Source organism: Rhyacophila brunnea, unplaced genomic scaffold (assembly GCF_057557595.1).
Source record: "Rhyacophila brunnea isolate RB1 unplaced genomic scaffold, BYU_Rbru_1.0 scaffold_3, whole genome shotgun sequence".
NCBI lineage: Eukaryota > Metazoa > Arthropoda > Insecta > Trichoptera > Rhyacophilidae > Rhyacophila > Rhyacophila brunnea.
The window spans coordinates 39,099,138-39,122,384 of record NW_028232965.1 but is presented as its reverse complement, the minus strand read 5'-3'; the positions used below and the strand labels follow the sequence as shown (position 1 = coordinate 39,122,384).

General features: G+C 37.1%; 1 protein-coding gene across 25 annotated transcripts; it reads left to right on the top strand.

Moving 5' to 3' along the window:
• Positions 1 to 1,438: 1,438 nt before the first annotated feature.
• Positions 1,439 to 22,085, top strand: LOC147068339 (uncharacterized). Of its 25 annotated transcripts, XM_085953160.1 has the most exons (18): positions 1,439 to 1,576; positions 4,689 to 4,918; positions 5,162 to 5,516; positions 6,931 to 7,146; positions 7,901 to 8,045; positions 12,458 to 12,568; positions 12,871 to 12,981; positions 13,188 to 13,298; positions 13,457 to 13,567; positions 14,545 to 14,628; positions 15,331 to 15,501; positions 15,671 to 15,841; positions 16,101 to 16,271; positions 16,686 to 16,755; positions 19,069 to 19,230; positions 19,317 to 19,445; positions 19,746 to 19,955; positions 20,787 to 22,085. In XM_085953160.1, the coding sequence occupies exons 2-17, from the start codon at positions 4,884 to 4,886 to the stop codon at positions 19,927 to 19,929; spliced, it is 2,337 nt and encodes a 778-aa protein (XP_085809286.1). In that variant the 5' UTR covers positions 1,439 to 1,576; positions 4,689 to 4,883; the 3' UTR covers positions 19,930 to 19,955; positions 20,787 to 22,085. The 25 variants fall into 25 exon arrangements, with proteins under 25 accessions (XP_085809286.1, XP_085809289.1, XP_085809288.1 ...); XM_085953163.1 differs by lacking the exon at positions 12,871 to 12,981; XM_085953162.1 differs by lacking the exon at positions 13,188 to 13,298.
• The last annotated feature ends 1,162 nt before the right edge of the window (positions 22,086 to 23,247 follow it).

Genomic DNA, 23,247 nt, shown 5'->3' with positions numbered 1-23,247 from the left:
TTTATTCGTTTCAATCGAAGAATATTATCGCACTTTCCAAGTACTGTCGAACAAGTTCTTCTTGGCTACGTGTTAAAACTGTGAACTAACAAGCTCCTCCTATTTTTAGCCGCACTTCCATTATAAACTAACAAGCTCCTCCTATTTAGTCGACCACATCCCCTTCCCGCTTTTGCCTAAATCTTCTTGTTGGACAGTAAGTACCTACATTCCACTTACCGAGAAACCGCGCACTTTGATTCTAACAATATACACATTGAGATTTAAAAAAAACTCTATACCTAGTCACTATTAATGCATAAAAATTCTTAATTTTTTGTATTTCACTATTAAGATTAATAGTAGGTACCTAGAATACGAAAGATACGTGATAAATTTGATGAAATCATATACCTAGATTATATAGATTTTTTTCATCTCATGTATAATAATTATTAGTGTCATGTGGCATACGAGGTATTGTTTTATCACGATGACAATATATACCTATACATACATGAAACCTGTTATTCTAATGTAAAATGTATAAGGAAATAGGTATAATATTTATTACTTAAAACAGATGTTTATGTTTAGTGCATTCCTTTCCATAATATTATATTTTGGTCGATATTGCTGATCATTCTAACTAATCATTGAACATAAATTTCTTCACATAAAATGAAAACAAAAACGGTTGTTTTGGCCGCTCTCGAGCAATGCAGATTTCGCAGCTATTGATAGGTCGGGCCTGGTCATAGGTTTTGACTTCCTAGTCTAGCTCATTCACATGTTGTTTTTTTTAATCTTTAATTTGGATCCAGAGCATGCACACAACGACGAACGAATGGTTAACGACCGTTTCTCGTAGAAAATGTTAAGAAACCTATTCGGAAGGCGGTGAAGAGCAACATCAGATTATATAGATAGCGCATCACTGAAAAGAATAATTCACTTGCGCCAAGTTACCTAAAACCATTTTCCTATTTTATAAATTCTGATTAAAACGAATTATTTTGACTAACAACTTCATACGAATGGGCGTGTTTATTCCGAGTAGCTACAGATACCTATTATTTGGTATTGCAAACATAATGTATTGTTGACAGCTTCAATAAATGATTATAATAAAATAATAATTGGAAGTGATGTGAAATGTTCAGTGATGCAATATGTACCTATGTATAGATACTGTAAGATTGAGATACTTTAATTAATTATAAAACAATATTGTGTTAAACTGATAAAAGTATTCTCTTCGTGTTTGAAATGCCTTTCACTATCACCTACAATAATATGTTATTAGTAAAGTTATATTATATTTTCCGACGTTTGCCGGTGAATTTAATCCATCATATTTTGAATACCTATGGAAGCAAAGTTCCCGCCACTCTAGTTGATTGGTGCGTTTTGTGGTCCAAAGCGTTGACGGCTTGTGTGCGCAGAAACGATTGCGCAAATCTGTTATATAGCAGCCATTTTATATTAGTGTCCGAGAAAAACATATTCTAATGGTATTTTTTTATATTAGTTTGAAAGTGGTACATTTAACGGTGTCAAAAAACTATAATTAATAATAAGCAATATTTTTACAAATGTGAGTAATAAAAAATGTGATTTATGGGTTTTTTAATTGTCTCTTTGAGCATGTATATAAATATAAGTCTAGCGTTGCATCCCTCCCGTAGTTTGCGAAAAAATGAGTGGGGTGTAGTGACAAATCAGTTAAATTACGATTATAAAATTATGCCTCCCACCTTTCTTATGATTTATAAAAAAAATACTGTTTTGTTAAAAAGGACATCTAACTTGCTCTTTCGATAATTTTCTGATGTTTTGAATCGACACTTCCGAGAGACATCAATCACATTTTTGGCAATATGACATAACTTTTGGCGAGAAAGTTGTTATTAAACTTTTGTAATTATTTGTTTTGGTTTTGTGCGTTTTCGAAGTGCACTGTCGGCGTTTGGTTATTTTATCGGTTGACGCTCTGTAAAAAATAGCGGTCTGAAAAAATTCAATAATCGGATTGGCCATTTTATTGATGGCTGGGGGAGGCTGGGTGGTAAAATGCTGAATGGCTGACCGTTTCACCTTCCTCGGGTATTTAGTAATTAATTTTGTCATACACTGATATACTACTATAACTACGAAATAACCGAACTTTTGACAGTTTTGCATTCTAGTTTCGAAAGATCTATAGACTTTTCGTGGTTTTGTATTTTTTTTATGGACTGTCATTAGTCAGTAGTTACATTCGTACTTATGCATTCACAAATCACACTCCTCTTCTCTCTCTCTGCCACTTTCAAGTGTCACTCGATTGAATGCTTTGTTATCCCATCCGCACTTTGTTACTTGCGTTCTTGTAAATAATATCTTTATAACAAATTTTCATTTTGTTTTAGTTAAATTGACAGTTTTATAATTTAAATAAGTGATGGCTATTTGGCCATAAAATAAAAAAAAGTTTAATAACAATGAAATTATTTTTTTGACATTGCTATCTGATTTCTTTCTAAATATATTATGGAGATGTAAGAACATTCCTTTGTTTTGTTTATCAAGAATATAAAATAGATGTACCTACGCTACAAATGAAAATGGTACAAGTCGGTTAGGTATCCTGGATACAGCGGCAAACACATTTTGAAAATAGCCGATATACTGGATTATTTGTTAGGATAACCTAACCTAACCTAAACTAACCCAAACTAACAAATCGTCACTGTTCTGGCAGAAGACACTAATTCGAAAAAATGACATATTGAGTTAGTTATACCAAAATGTTCCTTATTTCAAACTTTACCGTATGGAAACCTTCTTAATAAATAAACAGTCTTTATTTTAAAGTCATCCTTATTACAATTACTTAATAAACTCACATGATGGACCATTTCAAACATTTTAACAACTTCTAAGTCAAATTACTCATAACTAGTATTCTCCAGTTAGTGTGTTCTGCCAGAAGAGAGACAACATAATCCAGTATATCTCAGCTATTTTCAAAATGTGTTTGCCGCTGTATCCAGGATAAACGTATAGAACCATGAAAATTAATCATTAGATTACCGTCGGTTCTGTTATTCTTAAAATTTGACATTTAAAAAAAAACTGGACCTCGGGACTATAGTGTCATACTTGCATAAGCCAACATTTACAAGATTTAGAAGAGTTTCGACATTTGCAAGAGTTGGAAACAACGAAATTCTGCCGTTGTTTTCTTTTATCATTCATTTACCTTAAATGTTTTAATAGATTTAGAAAATCTGGTGCTGAAAGACATTAAAACTAAAAAAAACAAATTTGTCAGAAATGACCTCTCAGATCAGTGATGCCAACCGTACTATAATTATAGTACAATACTATAATTTTAATTCTGTGAAAAATGTAAAATACTATAATTTTACGCCAAATATACCAAAATACTATAATTTTAAAGGATTCAAGATGAAAAATGTTCCTGTACTATATATTTTTTTCTGAAATACTATAATTTTTACGCCTTTGTACTATAATCAGCATAGAAAAAGATGGCAACACTGTCTCAGATCAAGGTTTAATGAGGATTAGTATCTCCAAAACTAATGCAATCACACTCCTGTTTTGTAATAAGCGCTTTCACAAAGAAAATACAATGGTAAATTATGTGCCGCAGATGCCGTCATGAGATTTTATAATTTTCTTTTTAGACCAAACCAAACCTAACCTACCCCAACGTAATATTACCTAATATAATCTTAGTTTGTGATAGTGATGCATCAAAATGTATGAAAATTTTAAATTAACAATTACTGGATCGAAAAGCCTATGCGCTGACGGAAAAAGGTATTTATTATAATTGTCTAAAAAAAAAAATATAAAAGCTCATGACGGCATCTACGGCACAATTACCAATACAATTATTAGTGTCTCAAGAAAATGTCCAATATCACATAATACAATCATCGAATATGAAGGCGTTACTTTCCTGTTCCAGGAAAAATATTTTGTCGTATTAGAGGTTAAAAGAGCTCGTCAAATATGAACTCATCAAATGTCAAGTACTTAATATATTATATACTATTGTAATTAATGGGTTTTATCTCTGATATACATATGTTAGGTGGGTATTTGTTAATATTGTGTTTTTAAAATTTTTATTTTTGTTTATTTCGATTTACCTGCTGATCGGGGCTGGGATGATCATCGTGAGAAGTGTAATTTGAGCTTTTGAAAAATGTATGATAATGTTGCATTTAGTATTTAAGGCCATGCATTAGTTGAGGCACGGTCTAAAAAGATCGTTGCTAGGCGATGTGCGGATTGCGGGTGGCGGGTGAAAATGACGCCTGTCAAACGAAATATTATTTGTCATATAAATCCAACATACGTCCATTTTATGTTCTGTTTATTGTTCTATTAGTGACAATAATAATATATTCATTGACATGTTTTCTTTTTAAAGTAAATGGGTAACGTTTTTAGTCATCTTTACACGATTTTAGAATTAATTGACCCGTCGCCAACACGCAGCAAAGTGACGTGTTCCTGGGTCAACATTCTCTCACTGAATGGCAGCGAGTCCAAAATTTCGTCGCGCGTACAGTTGAAAATTATTTGGCGTGCGTCACCTTAAGCAATCATGCAATGCAACAGTAATAATTTCTATAAAAAAATTGGGAAAATCTTGTTGTTCTGGCCACTGACAATTAATCTGGTTTCAGGTGGAGCGAGTGTTCGAGGGTGAAGCGTAATGCGCTTGTGTGGGCGGCGTGCGTGGCGTGAGAGCGTGCGGCCGCAGCGGCGGATGCAGAAGCACCATTAGCTTCCCGGCGCACTGGGGAGTGGGGGTGGGGGGAGTGGCACGGGGGGTGGGGGTCCCCGTGCCGCCCCCGGGCGACCTGCTCGCCACCATCTCCATGTTCGAGCAGCAGATCAAGGCTGAACCCATGGGGTGACTATCGTCTTTACTATCTACTCTTTCACGATTACAGGCCAACGAAGCCTCTACACGATGACTTTTATAAATACCTTTCATTTTAGATTCTTGTGTTTGAAAAAACTTTAATTTTATATTTTAAGAGAATTTTATGTTTCTTGAACAATTTCAATAAAACAGGTAATACCATGAATTACAATCAGAATGGATTCTTTCATGTCAATGTGTAGTGTAATTAAAGGTGTTTTGGTTTTGCAGGTTTAACGTGTTTCCCAGTTTCTATTCGTCCCACCCGCACGTGCACTCTGCGCCCCCCACCATTGTGCGCAGTGACAATTCCAACCATGCCGTCATCAATATCAACTCGCAGCACACCCATCTGCAACATCAACAGCAACAAGTGGATTCGCAACAACAGCAACAACAACAGCAGCAACAACAACAGCAGCAGCAACAACTGGAAGAGCAGCAGCAGCAACAGCAACAGCAGCAACTAGACGAGCAGCAACACGTGCAGGAGGACAGCAAGGAGAGCCTGGTCCTGCAGCAGCAAGCCTCCCTCCCTCTCCCACTAAATCAACAGCGCGGGCAGAATGGACAGGATCAAAATCAGGTGCGTCACGCATCTCTTGTCTACTTAACTCCCTCCTTCATTACCCATTTTATTTGCGCAAGATTAGCCCGGAATCCTCGGTTGATAGTTTCCTTTGTCTGTCGGCAATGTTTGCAGACTGCAATTTAGTATAATTAACTGATGGTTACTTTCATTTTATATTATAATCATCTAAGAATATTGAAATAATATTTTTATTATTTTAATTAAAAAATAAATCTAGTTTAATAAAAACTATATGAAATGTGCAAGTTTAATAAAAATTTTATTAAAGGTATTTTTTTAAGCACAAAAACTTTTCATCAAGTTTTTTGTATTCGTAAAATCAATACATCACATGGCATTAACATTTAAAAATGATTTCGGTCATATGGCCACCGCAGCTGTTATTGACAGAGCGCATTCTGGACGTCCGATTTTGGGCTATTTTTTCCAGCACTGCTGGCCGTATATCACGAATGAACAAAAACCTGTTATGCCAAAAATGAACCTTGAAAAAATGACTTGAACATTTTTGCCGCTGGTCACTTGCCGCTCTCAGTCACCCCTGCCGATGATGCCGACGTTATGTTTAGCGAATCCTTCTTTACTTTCCATTCACCCGACCCTCAAAGCCACCATACTAAATACAGTACCTAATAAAACGGTTCCTATATAATCTGCATGTAAATATGAAATTGCTGAAATCATTTCTGAAATACGAATTACACTCATGTACACGAATGAGTGATTAAATTTTGCGGTGTTTGCCCGTGCCCAGCCACATACACAATATGGAATCTGTGATTAAATTATCAGATTTGCCTGTCAAAATTTTATTGTTCACCAAAATCAACTATATTATTCACTACACATAATGGTACCTATTTTAAATTATAAACCTTAAAATTGTAAAATTGTCATTTAGAGAATATTCTTCTAGATTATTTTTCGAATACTACCTTAGTTTTGCATAAAGTATCCATTTTAAACTGGTTAACATAAAAGAAAAGAAGTATATCTTTAATTTTTCATATTGTATTTTTATTTAATCAATTCATTCAACTCTGGCTTAAATGAAGTTAACCAATAATGAATTGGTGAATTTGAATTTACAGCCTTGGATACTATTTTTTTCATTTCTTTTATGTACCTACACGTAAGCAAATGTGTCATTTACACAGGCTATATTTTTTTAAATATGGAAACTTTCAAACGGCAGTAATTGATATGAAATAGTAATTGAAACATACTAACATTTAGGCTTCTCCAGTCATTGATAACACATTTTAATAATACATTGAGTTATTAATCGCAACTATTAAAATGCATTGTAGTTGAAGGGGCGAAGGCGATAGGAACGTAGTGTAGATAGCATTTGTGTAGATGGCAATTGGCAGATGTGTTGTGCTCATGAGGTGTGTGTGGTCCGCAGGGCCTGGCTGTGGGCGGGTTGGGGGGGCTGGGGGTGGGGGGCCTCTGTGGACTGGGCGGGCTGGGCACGGTGCAGACCAAAATGGAGATGGCGCCGGGCGGCCCCCCTCGCTCCAAGCCGCAGGAGTGCAAGGTGTGCGGCAAGATGCTCTCGTCCGCTTCCTCCTACTATGTTCACATGAAACTGCATTCGGGCATCAAACCCTTCGCCTGCACGGTGAGATCACGCCCAAACTATTTCACCGACTCTTCTCCGTCTGCTGTCGCAGAACGTTTTCGCATCTATCAGTAATCGCTTATGAATTGATTCAAAATTTTTAGCACCCGCATATGATTTGTCAATTAAAATGGTTCAGGGTTCCTTTTTTTAGAATCGTGCAAAGCAGATCATTAATAATTATTATTAATATTAACATTAACAAATCATGATACAAAAGTGTGCATATTTTGAATCAATTCCAGGGTAAATTGTATTTCCATCAGGCACTCTCAGTTGATTGATGGTTATTTTCTATTTGTCATCTCTGTGCGCATAAGGTTTTAATGTCTTAACTTTAATTCTTGGACTAACTTGGATTCCCAACCCTGTGCCTGCGGATGCCCTAGACTCATTTGTGCTTTTTATATATTTATATAATTGTCAAGTGTAACATTTCATATAGGTAATAAACACAATTGCAATTGAATTTTTGAACGAGAGACTTAATTTACTTTTGAAATATTTAAAACTTCATTAGGAATTGTTAAAAATATAAAGAACTAATTTTTGTCAAATGTTTCGACTGAAACTTAGAAAGTTTTTTGGATGTCAGTATCATTTATAACTGTGTTGCGGTTATTGCGGAAGATGCTATTATGAATTACGATAATAACCTATTGATTTTCTAGTGAAAAATTATTACATAAATTTAAAAAATCACCACTACATCATTGTTGAGGTCTGTTTTCTGAATACTGTTGTTATTTGTTAGGTTTGTGACGCAGCGTTTTGTCGGAAGCCGTATCTAGAAGTCCACATGCGCACGCACACGGGAGAAAGACCGTTCCAATGTGAATTGTGTCTCAAAAGATTCACCCAGAAGTCTAGTCTTAACACACACAAACGAGTGCACACAGGTACGTGCATAGTGTTAATGATTTTTTGAAATCTGATTATCAATCATGTCTCGGTTTCCATTCGCAATGCATTAATGGTATTGTAATTTACACTAGTAATTTAGTATGCACTCTATTGTGTGATCTCTGTACCGAATTGATGAAATATTATCTCTCCACAATCTCAACTATCACTTAAAATATGAATTTACCAGTGTAGTTTACATGCTATTAAAAAAACTTTCTTTTTTAAAACTTAATATTGATTTCATTTGTGATGTTTTAATATGATTAATCTTGGAAATATTTTTGGCAAAGTAGATTTATGATAATATTATAATGTCAACAGAGCCGGTTTTTTTATTTATTTTTTATTGATATTGATGTTTTGTGTACATTTTGGTGAACGATGTAAATAAAAAAAATGTTTCTTTATGCTAGTTTACTTTCTACAGTCTCCATAAATTGAATTAAACAATAACGACTGATACTGCACACGAATACATAACAAGTAGTAGACGTAACAGGTATATCAGTATTAGTGGGGTGGTTTTCACTCATTTTTGTTTTATGGCATATTATAATGATTTTTTTCCACTGTGTCGTTAAAGGATACTAATTAGCGGGACGGGTTTACCGCACTTGTTTCTTATATCTTGGAAACAAACTAGACAATCGATACCGTTCTTTCCAGTTCTATATTGATTTTTATTCTGTGCGAAATTTGAATAACATTACATTTCATTTAAATGTGTCAATTGACTCGATTTTGTTAATGCATAGCGCACTCTAATTTCTCATCAAACTAGAGAATTCAATTGAATATTATCTTAAAATCAGGAAAAATTAAAATCGCTGTTGCATCTCTAACACAACTTGTCTTGTTTATTTGTGTACATTATTAATTTATTGATCACATAATATAGTGAGTGTAGTCATACAAATACGACAGGTTCTGATGTAATTTACAAACATACAACTACTCTGTTGAATATATTTCAAATCCTAAATATTTGAAGATCAGATTTTTATGAAATCACATCCCCCAGGTTTACAACAGTTTTAAGATGTTGGAAGCGTGAATATCAATTTAATATTATATAATAATTATTAAATTCAATGGATTGTTTATTAAAAATATTTTATAATTTCACCATAATTACTGAAGCAGTAATTTCTTTCAATAGTTCAATGTTTATGATTCTAGTAGAAAAATAATCTCAAAAATAAATGGTGGTCTATATGTTTACCTACATGTACAAAATGGACGAGTCTCATTATACTCAATGCTCTGTACCAAAAACACATCAGTAGCATATTAACACATAGCTGCTATTCCAACTATTATTAATTAAAACACTAAAATCCATAATAGGTATTTATAATAAATGTTTTTTTAAAAAAGCTCTTGTAAAATTTTCAATTTGTATATGTACATACTACCTACATACTTATTTTCAAGGTAGACCTTCAAATATTAAATATAAATTGTGTTAGCCTTTCTCCCACTTAAGGCTGGTCATATAAACTGGGGTGTGAAGATGTTTCATACTACATATGAATAATAAAATCTGCCTAAATAATAGAATGGATCTATTTTATATAATAATTTTAACAATATGATTTATGGACATGTTGAGATATATATCCTTAGGTTATGACCAGTTAGTTCTCATGAATAATTATAATAAGCAATGGCAGCCTATCATAATCATGAACACTCAGGCCGAGATGCATGGAATGTCACGAATTACCATACATAGAAGAACATGCCCACAAAACGCTGTTAAGACTAGTGACATACGGATAACCTGAAAATGTGATCTTCTCATTATAAATTAAATATATTATGTTGAATGTCATTTACTGTGACATAGGAAAACTATTTTGTGTATCGATTACGTACGTGAATACGAAAGATTAACATTAGTAAATATTATTCAATTTATATTGTGCCCTGCGCATACTTTTACCATTGCATGATAATTAAAAAATATTTGAACGGTTATCTGGAAATCAAAATTTAAAAACGGCAAGAATTTTGACTTGAGATGAGATGTTGTTTATATTTCGCAATTATTGTCTAGTTACTTTGACGTTATTTCAATTTTACATAACGCAACATTCTATGTATCTCGAGCTAGGTTAATAACTGGGTTATTTCCGGAAAAAATATGATATTGTTGAAATTAATATACTGGGGGTTTATTTTATCTTCGCAGAAATAGTTTAATAGTACTTACCTATATTTAAGAGAGTTGGCATTTTTTGTTTATCCCACACATACATAATAATATATAGTGTGTTTTTATAAAGAAACATATTAATATCACTGCCCTACCTACCATCATTTGCTTTTTTTAAATATGATTTTATATTGACAAGTTAGTGTCAATGCTCTTAAATATAATATATAATAAATACACTCATTTATTATTTTATTGTTTGCTTTTTACGATATTCCCTTTGAATGTGTGATGCCCGATCGGCTGGTTTTTGTTTGTACAGTTATCTTTGATTTGCATTTGTGTAATTCTGTCGAATTAATTTATCTATATTGTTAATATTATTGCGTTTCAAATTGCAAATCGCTGGTTTCTCTTTTGCGCTTCATTATTCTCCTAATATTTTTAGCCCCGGTTCTCGATATTGACCTGTGCAAAACGGTCAGTCTATCGAAGCTCCGTATTATTTTTTTTTAAATCTTTCAATAAAATTTGATCTCAAACTGATATATGTGAGGATGGCGAATAGAATCATTCAAAATCAAATTAATATTTCTATAAAATATCGATAATACTTCATGTATCTCCATACTTTGTAATTCCGCTATTATCATCCTGCATTTGGATCCGCTTAAAATGAATTTAGGATGAATATACAATATATGTATAAGGGTTCTGTAAATTTGTACGTGTTATTAAATTTTATTTAATACTTTGATGACAATTATAAATCGTCTAGTTAGTATTTATAATTGGATCAATATCACATTTCTACAAGCTCGGTATGACGAAGATGTTTTCTTAGTTCATATTTTTAAACTACAGAAGGTGTTTTGTAACCTCTAAATTTATTGCGATAATAATTGATTTTTATTAATTTTTGCCATAAAGAATTTTCATAAAGAAGGTGATATAGGTGCTTTTTGTCATCATCTGTTTGTTTATAATAAATATCCAATCAAATCGTGGTTTTTTGAAGTAATACCTCGTTTACACGTGCATGGATTTACTGCTGACAGTACGTATTATCGCGGCCATAACAAGAAAATGTACGTGTAAACATGTATTATCCTGCAGTTGCAAGATTGCATGCACGAATCAAAAAAGTTCGGAAGCTTCTGAATTTTCATGTGACATTTTTTCGATCTGCGCCTGTGCAGTAGAGCGATAGTGGCGAACCTGCCGGCAAAAAAAACAACTACACCACGGAAAGACTCATTTTCAGAGACTGATTTTTACGACTTGTCAAATAATACCATACAATGACAACATCACGTCTCGCTTACTCTTGAAGAATGAGATTGGAGAGACAGTCAGCACTTTTACGTGTAAACAGTTATTGTCACGATAGTTTAAAATACGCAGTATTGCTGCCAGTAAATCCATGCACGTGTACAGGCGTTATTACTCTAGTTTCTTTTGTCATTACCTTTTTAATTTTGCTTTTGACAGATTGTCTAAAATGAGTCTTCCCATTTTGTCATCAATGCAAAAGTAAATCATTATTATCACATACTTTGAGAGAATGTTCAAAAATAAATTAACTTCAAAAGGTACAAAACTTTAATAATAACATAAATAAGAAGATTTTTGTCATCAGAAGGAGAAAGTACAAATAACAGGAACAGGGACAGGGAGTCGATTCTTAAATATTTGTTTACTAATATTTATTTAATTGAATAGTGTAAGCTGATCTGTCACATTACTATACACTAGTGACTAGTGAATAGTGAATAGACGTATGAGACATCCACGTCTGTTTGGGCTGCGGTTGTGCTTTCGCGTTGTCGCCATCTTGTCGGTCCATCGATCAAGACGCATGCTCGCTTGAACACTATGTGAATAGTTTTTGAGTAATTTGGCTGCAAAATAGTATTTATATTCCCGTAATTGTCTCATTTGCCACCCTTCAAATGCGTCACATGAAATTTTAAGTGTTCAAACACAATAACCAGTCTGAGGGCGTCACACGTCACAGGCGATATCGGGGAAGAAGAAAAGCGCTCATCGGAATGTATTCCTCGGTGCTCGTTTCCGAATGGCCGCGAACGTCCCGCCCCTTTGGGGTGCGCCGTTTCAAGAATAAATAAAAAGCGAAGCATTCCGATGCGTGCTTTTCGTGCGGCGTGTGCACGTAGTCGTTCACGCGCGGCAGTGGGTAGTGAGCGGCGTTTTCTCCATCCCTGTTGTGGCCTTGTTGGCTTATAGATGAACACATCCGCGCCCTGCTGGTGAAGGACCGCCCCTACCAGTGCGATATCTGTGAGATGAGGTTCACGCAGAGCTCCAGCCTCGGCCGACACAAGAAAATACACACCGGTGGGTTTTCAAGCCAACGCCCCCGTCGACATTTTATTTTTATTTTAATCAAATCATTTACCTGTTTTTTGCATATGATATTGAGATTCGAGTCAACGGGGAGCGCAGGCCACTGTAATTGGGGTTATTTGTTATTTGAAAGACATTTATTGTCTGTCAGTGTGGGGGTTTGCGCTAGCTATTGAGCCAATGAGCTAACGGCCATCACGGTCAGTATATGAGTATCACTGTGAGACATAGTGTCAGTATCAGTAAGAGTGTGAATTATTCTGATTTGCGGTTTGTTCAACGGTTTGCTTTAGAGGAGCACCGAAGGGCGCTGCTGGCCAAGGAACGGCCGTACCAGTGCCAGATCTGCTTCGTGCGATTCACGCAGAAGTCCAGCCTCGGCCGCCACCACAAAATACACACCGGTGGGTTCAAACTCAAAGCCTACTTGTGCGCGATGAAAGATTCTGAGGCAGTACGGTAGATTTGGTCCGTGACCGTCGTTGAATAGTTTTTGAGTATTCATTGCCCCCCTAGAGTGAGTCACTTGATCTGTCCGTAGTCTGTGTTGATTGCATTAGCTGCCACCCGCCAGCCCGGCCGGTACTATAGCGTAATCTGTGCTTTATAGAGGAGCACCGTCTCGCCCTGTTAGACAAAGTGCGCCCCTTCCAGTGCCACGTCTGTTTCATGCGGTTCACTCAGAAGTCCAGCCTCAACCGACACGGGAAAGTTCACACCGGTAGGCAACCCTTTCACCTAACTAGACTAAAGTACGCTCTCTTGCCTCTTAACGCTTCCCCGTCGGTCTGTTTTAAGTCCAGTCAAATCCAGTTATGGAGTGGAGCAACGGTAGTGGTTCAGGGCGGATTCTGAGAAGGGTTGTTTTGTGCATTATAGAAGAACACATGCGCTCGCTGATCAACAAAGTGCGTCCCTTCCAATGCGACGTCTGCGACAAGCGCTTCACTCAGAAGTCCAGCCTCGGCACGCATAAACGCATTCACACCGGTGGGTCCCAACATCCATTCTCACTCTCATTCTCTCGCCGCAATTTCCATTTGAATGTGGATTCTCCACTCTCGGTACCCTCCCGTTGACTCTTTTCTAAATTGGTTCGTTTCACCACTGCGGGATATCTACTTCAAATGGGAATCGATTTTAACTTGAGGCACCTCGCAGTAATGTGAATAGTTTTTGAGTGCGAGAATCAGAAACGACCGTCATCCCGCTGACCCGACGACCGGATCCTCTCTTTCGAGAGTCATCGCATAGTAGAGTTTCGGTAACGTAGCGTTTACGGGCATTTTATTTACTAGCGAGGCGATGGTCGTAAGGAAACTCGCGGAGGCCGCCGTCGGCCGAGGACGGGCGGCTCTTTGCGTATGACGAGCGACAAAATCATGACGTCATCGATGCATCGAAGGAAATACACGGAATTCTGTTTATTTGGCATGCTTACTGTTATTGTTTCGATACTCAAAAACTATTCACAATATTAAGCACGAGCGCGCAACAGAGATGCCGAAAACGTACGAGCGTTCGGACGCTTGGCAATGATGGACAAATAATCAGTAATGTTTGAACGGACGCTGCTCCGCCGGCTCGATTAGCCTTGCCGTTGATCATTGCCAATGACGCCGTCACAAGCACAACCTATGTTCTGATTTCTGTTTCTACGCTCGCGGGTGTCGTCCGCCGCCGTTCGCCGCCGCGTCCCCTTTCGCCTCTGCGCTTTGAATCGCCTATCAGCACAAACGGCAGGCCCCGGTGGCGTCTGCCCCTTGCTACCTCCAGCGATGCGGAGGGGAAGCGGGCGCGGGCGTCCGTGACGAGCGGCGGTCGCGAAGTGTTAGCATGTAGCGGGATGGGTAGTGGGTAGTGGGTAAGGCGAACTGACGTGTGGTGTGTTATTTGTTATTTGTCCATCCGCTCTGGTCGCTCGCGGCGCGTCGCCCTTCGCCCCGGCTCGGTGGTCGCCGCTTCAGGAGAGCGACCTTTCCAGTGCACCGTCTGCCTCAAGTCATTCACGCAGAAGTGCGCGCTCAATTTGCACGAAAAAATACATACGGGTCAGTAGCCCACATATTTATAAAGGTCCATTGCAAATATGTCCGTAAGCGATCACGATCACCCCACTCTGTGACTATGGACCTCCCACGCGGTCTCTCCGATACTTGTTTCCGAATCCGCCGCACCTCCGAAGTTCTGATCCTCGCAAGTATCGGGGTGCGCCGTGAGGCCGTCCGAAAGTGCTCATTGATTTGTACTATTTTTCTTTAATTGTTCATAATTTTATATTCATACGATAGAGAGGCAATCGTGGCAAAATTTAAATCACTTTAAATAATTAATGTACCATTCGAGCGTTTGCCCGGCGAGCGCACCCATAATATAGAATACAACATAAGTTCAGATATGGAATTTTAAGAGGGAATGAATAACGCTAGGGCGACGCTGACGGCTCCCGCTCTACTGCCTTATGACGTGACCTACTTTTATCACCCACCCAATGGCTGAATTGATTACTGCATCCGATCTGTTTCTATATAAAAATTTGTAGACGTACTGTAGTGCCATCTCGGGTGGCACGCGAAAGGACTACACCCTAGCCACTCAGATATAGGGATACGAGTGTCGCTAGGCGTTATTCATTCCCGGGAGGGCGTCGGCGGAGGTTTCCGCCGGCCGGAGGACGCAGCGTCCCCCGGGCGGCGGGCCTCGCGAGGATGGGTCGCTCTAACGTTTGTTGTGGTGTCGGTGCGGCGTCGCAGTGCAGGGCCGGCCGTTCCGGTGCCCCTCGTGCCCTGCCGCCTTCACCTGCAAGCAGTACCTGGAGATCCACAACCGCACCCACACCGGGGAGCGCCCGTACGAGTGCGAGCTGTGCCTCAAGCGCTTCACCCAGAAGTCCAGCCTCAACATCCACAAGCGGACGCATTCAAGTAAGTTTCGCCCGAGGCCGTCACGCCGCGTCCCCCGCCCTCCCCCCTCGCCGCCGCCTCTTTTCTTTAGTCGCTCTCGCTCTATCTCCCGTCCGAGGCATTCGCCCTCCCGGCTTCCCCCGGGGAGCGGAGGGCGGGCGGCGGGCGCTAATGTGTTTTGTGCGTGCAGTCCAGGGCCGGCCCTTCCAGTGCCTGCAGTGTCCGGCCGCCTTCACCTGCAAGCAGTATCTCGAGATACACAACCGGACGCACACCGGCGAGAGACCCTACCAGTGCGACGTCTGCCTCAAGCGCTTCGCGCAGAAGTCCACCCTCAACATCCACAAGAGGACGCACACAGGTACGCGATCCGCCCCTCTCCGCCCACTCTCTGTCTCTCACTCTCTCTGTCTCTCTGTTGCTAAATTTATTTTTCTCTCGCTCAGTCGAGGCCGGCTCGCCCTCCCGGGCTCTTTCCAAGAATAATCCAAGTAAATATATGAATTGAAAATTTGTGAAACGTATTTCTGGACAAACGCTCGATAGCCCGTACCTCTCTGTCGATTATGAACTACCCGATGTCCCATTGACTTGTGACTCATTGAATGTGACTGGCTTAGTGCAAGGGCGGCCGTACCAATGTGTGCAGTGTCCGGCGGCTTTCACTTGCAAGCCATACCTGGAGATCCACGTGCGCACCCACACGGGGGAGCGACCCTACCAGTGCGCGCTGTGCCTCAAGAGATTTGCGCAGAAGTCAACCCTCAACGTCCACAAGCGCATCCACACCGGTATGCATGCCCATCCCTACCATGACATGTGCCATTGTCCAGAAAGACGGCAGTGCTTTATATTATTATTATCAGCGGTACTATTACTTGACGCTCTCGTGAATACATTGCACACGCGGTTGCTCTGCTGGATTTGCTGATTGATCGATCTCTTCCAATTTTGTATCAGTAAAAAACTTCAGCTTAACTCGAACATTCTCATTATTTGGATTATTCTTATAGACAACGTTTGTATAAAGATTGCCGTCTTTCATGGTCATTTCAATATGTCAAAAGTATATTTTTTTATTTGAAATGAATTATTTTGTTCAGGATATATATTATGTATTGTTGTAATTGTAATATGTGATTATATTATCAATACAAATCGCCCCTTACGTGTATTGAAAAAGTTATAATTGATTTATTATTCAGGTGAACGTCCGTACGCTTGCGACATCTGCCAAAAACGGTTTGCAGTCAAAAGTTATGTTACAGCACACAGGTACATATAACTTTACTTGGAAATTTATTTTGCCTTCTTTTTTTTTCTGTTATTTCACAACATAAATGATCAATGGCAATATTAGACTATCAAAGCTCTTTGACAAATACCTTTTATGAATAATATTTTTTTTAAATCTTTTACAGTATAAAAGCCTATATTGTATAATATGTCTTTCATGAAATATTTTTTTATAAAAAGTAATTCCACAGCACAACCTTTTATCAAAGATTAGTCTATGGTAAAGAGTGTTTTGCAATGTTGCCAGATGACATTTTCAAAATTCAGTGTATTGACAAAAATTTACATTGATATACTACTAGATGAGCAGTTCCCATACAAGTGTCATTTTAAAAATGTACCACAAAAGATATTACGAATATCGTCTTATAATATTTCCTTGTAGGTATAATGCGTTAAGACCGTTAACATGGATTCCCGAATTTCACCCGTATTGCCCTGGCTGTAAAACTAAATTTGCGTTCTTGGAATAGTGAACCTAAAGGAGCTGCAACGCAAAACAGACAGAGCAAGTCGTCATGCGCTGACTATTAGTTAGAGTAAGATGCAAGCTAGATCGGGCTTACTCAGTAAGTTTTAACAAAGGCCGAGTCGCTGAAAATCGGGCGTCATTTTAAGAAGCATATGATTCATCCAGTAGTATATCAATGAAAATTTATAAAAATCATGTATGATAAATAGATGAATTAATCTTACAAGTATCTTCTAAAAAAATCATGCAAACCTTTCAGTAGATCTACTAAAACTTCAGTAAACTTAGCAACAATGCCACAATCTCATTAAGGGGGGACATGCTCAGCGTAGGTCAAAATGGAGCTTTTATTCTATTTTCAAAGCATGATCCTAGACATTCCTTAAACGTTGTAGATAATCTATTTATATAATTTTGAAGCCTTATTATCCTTTATATTTATTTTAAACATTTGATGACTGCATAAAGTATTTTTATTACATTAAATAGTATTCTTTTAAACCTCTCACTCTAATGTTTAAGAATATAGTCATATTTCAGTACATGCATGTGCAGTGGTGTTAAGATTTTTTACATTTATTAATTTTTAAACGCATTTATAAAACCATTAGTATAATTTATGTCGACATTATTATAGTGAAATATTTACGATAAAAAATTATATTGATAATCTCTGTGATCCCAAATTTGACAAGAATTAGGCATTTTATTATTCAAAAAATGGGCAAGATTAACACATTTGAAGATAATTCTAAAGATACTAATTATAAGTTATGTCTTTGACCATTCAAGTGTGATAAACATCCTACGAATAATGATTGCTTTATAATAATTATTGACCTAAGAATAAGGTAGTGTTTTTTTGAAATACACCATTTCTTTTGGCATTCCCCACTGGTTAAGCTACAACATACGGCCGTAGAGCCATAAATTGACAAATTATAATTGAAGTAGGGAGTAAAATGATGTTAACGCGCGTGTTTAAACATGTACCGTTTTTTTTTAATGGAAAGATATTTTCGTTATTACTAAGTTTAGGTAGCTATTTCTATATATAACAAATGATTTTCCTCGATTTGCCGTCCTTCGATTAACTGCCGCCCCCACGCGACGCTCAATCTGCCTACCCCACGGGACGTCACTGTTATTACTAAATATAAGACTTAAAAATTAAGTGTTTCTGATAATAAGTTTTTGGATATTTTTTGAAGTAGTTCACCTTTTCAAATATGTACGTAGGTGTGATATTGATAGTATACTGTCTGTTTTATCAGATTTGTGAATCATTTATTGAAAATACTAGCTTTCATTGGATCAAAAATATGATTTCAAATGAAACAGAATTTTGTATAAAATTCAATGAGGTTTTTTTTGTAATGTTCTTCATTTCATTTATTATTTAACATTGACACCCGGCGTTTTCGCGCAAAACATACACGTAATCCTGCTATTTCGCACGCATAATCGAATTTTCGAAAATATATTTTGATAAAAATCATATCTTTTTGTTCATTTGACGTAATTCTTTCAAACAAAAAGGATTGGGAAGCTTATAGTGTTGTGTATAAAAATAATTCTCAAGTAGTTTGTCTCGCGGAAGCAGATGACGATTCCCTGTACAGTGTGTAAAAATGCAGTAGCGTAGGACCGGGTATCTAAGTAGTATGAAAATTTGACTGGGTGTCTGAGTGTTGATGAAACAGATTTATCAGAAGATTTCCCCTATAATTGTGTTCAGCCCTAATAACAAAAATGTGTTGCAAACTAATGTGCCTCTTGAAATAATGAGTAATAGAAAGTGTGGTGTGTGTTCCCGGCAGATGGTCTCATGTTGCAGAGAAGCCTCTGACGTGCGACCGTTGCTCCATGACGTTCACTTCCAAGTCGCAGTTTGCGCTACACATCCGCACGCACTCCGCCGGACAGTGCTACGAGTGCAGCGTGTGCGGACGCACCTTCGTGAGGGACAGCTATCTCATAAGGTATGCCCCGCCCCATTAGATTCTAATGGTTATGTTTTACCATTGTCGGTCAAGATTCGTTTTCCAATGAATAAATCCAATTTCAGACACCACAACAGAGTGCACCGAGAGAACCACAGCAACGTGTCTGCCAATAGCATCGCAACCATCAATAGTGTCGCCACCAACACTAACACGTCCAGTGCTTTCGATTCGCCGGGCGTCTGTGATTTGAGGTCTGTTTCTAGAATGTGTACTTTATTTATGGCATGGGCATAATATATTGTAAGATATCGATAAAATAGTAGATAGCGTCGCCTTTATTTTCTTTTGATTTTTTTGAGGCTTCACTTCCTTATCCATAATATTTTATCATGAAGGATAAAAATCCTTCATGATAAAATGTGTACTTTTTTTTAAATATATCGTCACAGGCAGAGTGACCAGTTTTACATAATTAATGATTATGATTCTGTTTAAATTAATCATGGGGATACGGTGTGATCAATATTAACGGCGTTTGGATGATGTTGCAGTTTCGTGCCTCTGGTGAACCGGTATGTGTCGAACATAGCGGCGGGCATGACCTCGCAGGGGACCCAGGTGTCTCTGCAGGACACGTGCGTCAAGACTCACCCCATGTCTCCGTCTTCGATCGGCTCGTCGCCGCCCCCGCACACGCCAACGCCCTCGCTTTCGCAGGGTGGCCCGCATCAATAACCCGCTCTTCACTACGCACCACACATGTGAGTCTGCTCTCTTGATTGAATTTTAATAGATATTCAGATTACCACACTTAATGCCATCCTTTTCCATTTTAACGTGTTGAATGACTATTATAGCCGCCTTTTCGCTTAGAGACAAATTTTAGCAGTATTAACCGTGATGGTCATGTCTAAAAACATTTTTATAAATATTGCCTTTGTTGTTTTTTACCTTTCTCTTACTGTGCTTATAAATTCCATTCCTTCTGATGCCGTCACAATGAGTTACCGTACGGATACAATAGGAGGGAAGTTTCATTTATGGTGTTAACTGTCATTCTTTGTGGAAATGCTTTGTATGAAAATAAAACTCAATACATATGTAGGATGAATTTCATTTATTTTAATATTGGTCAATATTGGTTTCGTCCAGTTGACAATGCCCCTTTGCAGCGGACGAAACCGATCCTGACTAATATTAAAATAAGTGTAACTATAATATAGTATTTCATATTGTGTTTTATTTTAATGAATAATAGGGAAGTGCTGGTTTTGACAACATAATAATATAATCGATTGATGGATATTCTTCATTATTCTTGATTATTTGTAATGTTGATTCTAGGAATAGCTAAAATATTAAGTGTGTATTGACTGAAACATAAGATAATTAAGAATCTGTGTAACGTAACTTGACATCACAGAACACGAGAGATTAAGTTAACAACTACTAAAAGCTTTATGCCTTTTGTGTTTTAATAACCATAAATACCAAAAAGTTTCTGGTCGAATTTTTGAAATTTCACCATCAATGTGATGAAATATTATAATCCATTGTATTTCATTTCATTTATTCTGTTTATTTATTTTCAGATGAAAAATTCGCCATGAGGAGTCATAATAATTATTATTGACTTGCCAACCTTATTTATGGATCTCTTCAATTTACAATAAACATTTCATTGAGTATGAAGCTTTTGGACAATCAAACTTTCAAGGTTTCTTGTGGTTGAATTTCTACAAGTGCAGTTAACCTCTTAGGAAGAAAAATGTGTTTTCTGAGACTGAGGTTTTTGTGTGTGAAAAAGTATAACACCACATCATTTTAAGAGGTTTTTTTCGTAAAATGATCGTTTTAATAATGGACGATCCATAATAACCAACGTATTAACTAATCAGTGAAATTTTTCACACAGTGAACTAACAAAACATAATTATTATTTACATAATCTTTATATTATATAGCAGATCAAGAAATTGTTGTTATTTTTATGTTAACCATAATTTTTTTATGTAGTTTACTTAAGTCAAGTGTATACCATGGGGAGGACTTTAAATACTAAAACTCTAAGGCGCATCAAATGGACAGCACAATTCTTACCTTACTAGTTACGGCTATTTGTAAGTAGTTATAGGTGAAGTTTATTTCAGAGTACTAGTTTCCTCGGTCGCATTCTGTTTGATGTATTTATTTGGATATAGAAATTTAAATTTTGATAAAAAGCCTTGTAAATTTACATAGGGGCAGTCTTCCAAGTTCATAGCTCCTCATTTGTCGTTATATGTGTTTGTCAGTGACAGTGATGTGATATGCCTATCAGGCGATTAATTCGTTTCTCAAAAGAAATACCGTGACGATAGTAGGAAGCAAACAGATTTATATAAAGCCTTTGCATAATATTGTTTATCGTTTCACCTTCATAAATGAAAATGAACGCCTCACTTTTGATTACGCCGCATTGCGTAGGTTTTGATATTATATTCTTAGAAGGTAATAAAAGAAACGCCTCTTAATGAATAAGATTTTACAATAAAACGATTGTGCGTCCATGTGCTGCGTCATTGGTTTGGAGGTTACCCTTGAAACTGTCTTGATAGTCTATAGTCTCGATAGTCTCCGGTTGATGCCATTTGAATGCGCACTTAGATGACACCTCTACCGATGTTCTCGTTTGCCGACAGCAGTGTTGTCGTTTCGGTGTGCTTGATCTCAGTTATGACCTGCGTATGTGACCGTCAAAGCAGTTTGAGGTTTTCCTTAACATTGTGATCAGTGTATTTCTACGTGCTAGGACAATGAGTGTTTTTTACATAATGAGAATGCATATGACTGAAATGGAATGAAAGGGAAAGAAAGTCAAAAGAAGCCTATTTTTACAAGTAACGTGAGCCAAAATATTTTTTTTCAACTTTTGGCAGAGGCAAAGTGAATTAGCTAGTAATACCCCAACCGACTATTAGAGTTAAGAATGAAATGTTAAAACCACGCGAAAAGGAAAGATATAGGAGAAGTGACGACACGTACTTATTTATTTTGTATTGCATTAGAATCTAACCTATCCTAAAATGTATATAGAAATCAAATATAAAAATGTAACAAGTATTTTTTTATATTTTGATAGCTCTGTATTTGGATTTAGCTATTTCGGTTTCTGTGCTTTATGATAAAAATTAATGGCTATAGCTAGAGCTAGCCTTCGCTAAAATATAGTGTGATATTCATGTAGTCTTCTAAATCTTTTTATACCTTAAAGAATTGAAAACTGAATTGTGCCAGTGAATGACGCCGAGTCGCTCGGGTCGCCGCTTAGAAATTAGAGCACGAATTGTGTTAAAAGAGTTTTTGTAAAAAGTTTCCTTGTACGATATTGGGTTCGCATATAGTAGATATTTTTTTAAATATTATATCGAGACATGTATCAATATTTGTATTTTTAGAAAAGAATTCTATGTTAGTTACTAAAATTCGGACAGTACAGATTTCAAATCAGCACAAGTTTGTCTCAAAATTATCACTGTAGAACTGCAACATTTTTTACTCGAGGATACAATATCATCGGTGTTTGAGTGTTAGAAACACCTCGACATCCAGTTTATTTTAATAATAACTACCTAGCGTTTAATGTTAATTATTCAGGTCACTCATTTCTTATATATTATTTACAAAAGAAATGTGGCATATTCCTTTAAATTATTTTTGATCTGATAGTTTATAATATATGGTACAATATTTTGTATCGATTGTTTTACATGAAGGTTTGCCTATTTTCATGTAGTATGGCTGCTTCCACGACCGCATTTTGTTATGTTATTTTGCTTTGTAGTCCTATACACTTATACACTTAGCAGTGAACAGTGAAATAAACATATCCGGGACTAGGGTCCCATTCTCTCGGCACAGATGTCGATCACAGGTGGCGATCGTGGGAGGCCAGGTGCCATACTTCATATTATTATTATATTATACCTAAAACATTTTTGATAAGAAAATTTATTGTTTTTACTAGTCCATCAAATTATACATAAATTATACAGAATCCCATTATCCAAATCT

Excerpts from the sequence above, each read along its gene's own strand:
- LOC147068339 (XM_085953160.1), top strand. The coding sequence starts at position 4,884 with ATGTTCGAGCAGCAGATCAAGGCTGAACCCATGGG. Across the intron at positions 16,272-16,685 it reads CCACAAGCGCATCCACACCG|GTGAACGTCCGTACGCTTGC; the intron begins GTATGCATGCCC and ends TTTATTATTCAG. Across the intron at positions 19,446-19,745 it reads CCGGGCGTCTGTGATTTGAG|TTTCGTGCCTCTGGTGAACC; the intron begins GTCTGTTTCTAG and ends ATGATGTTGCAG.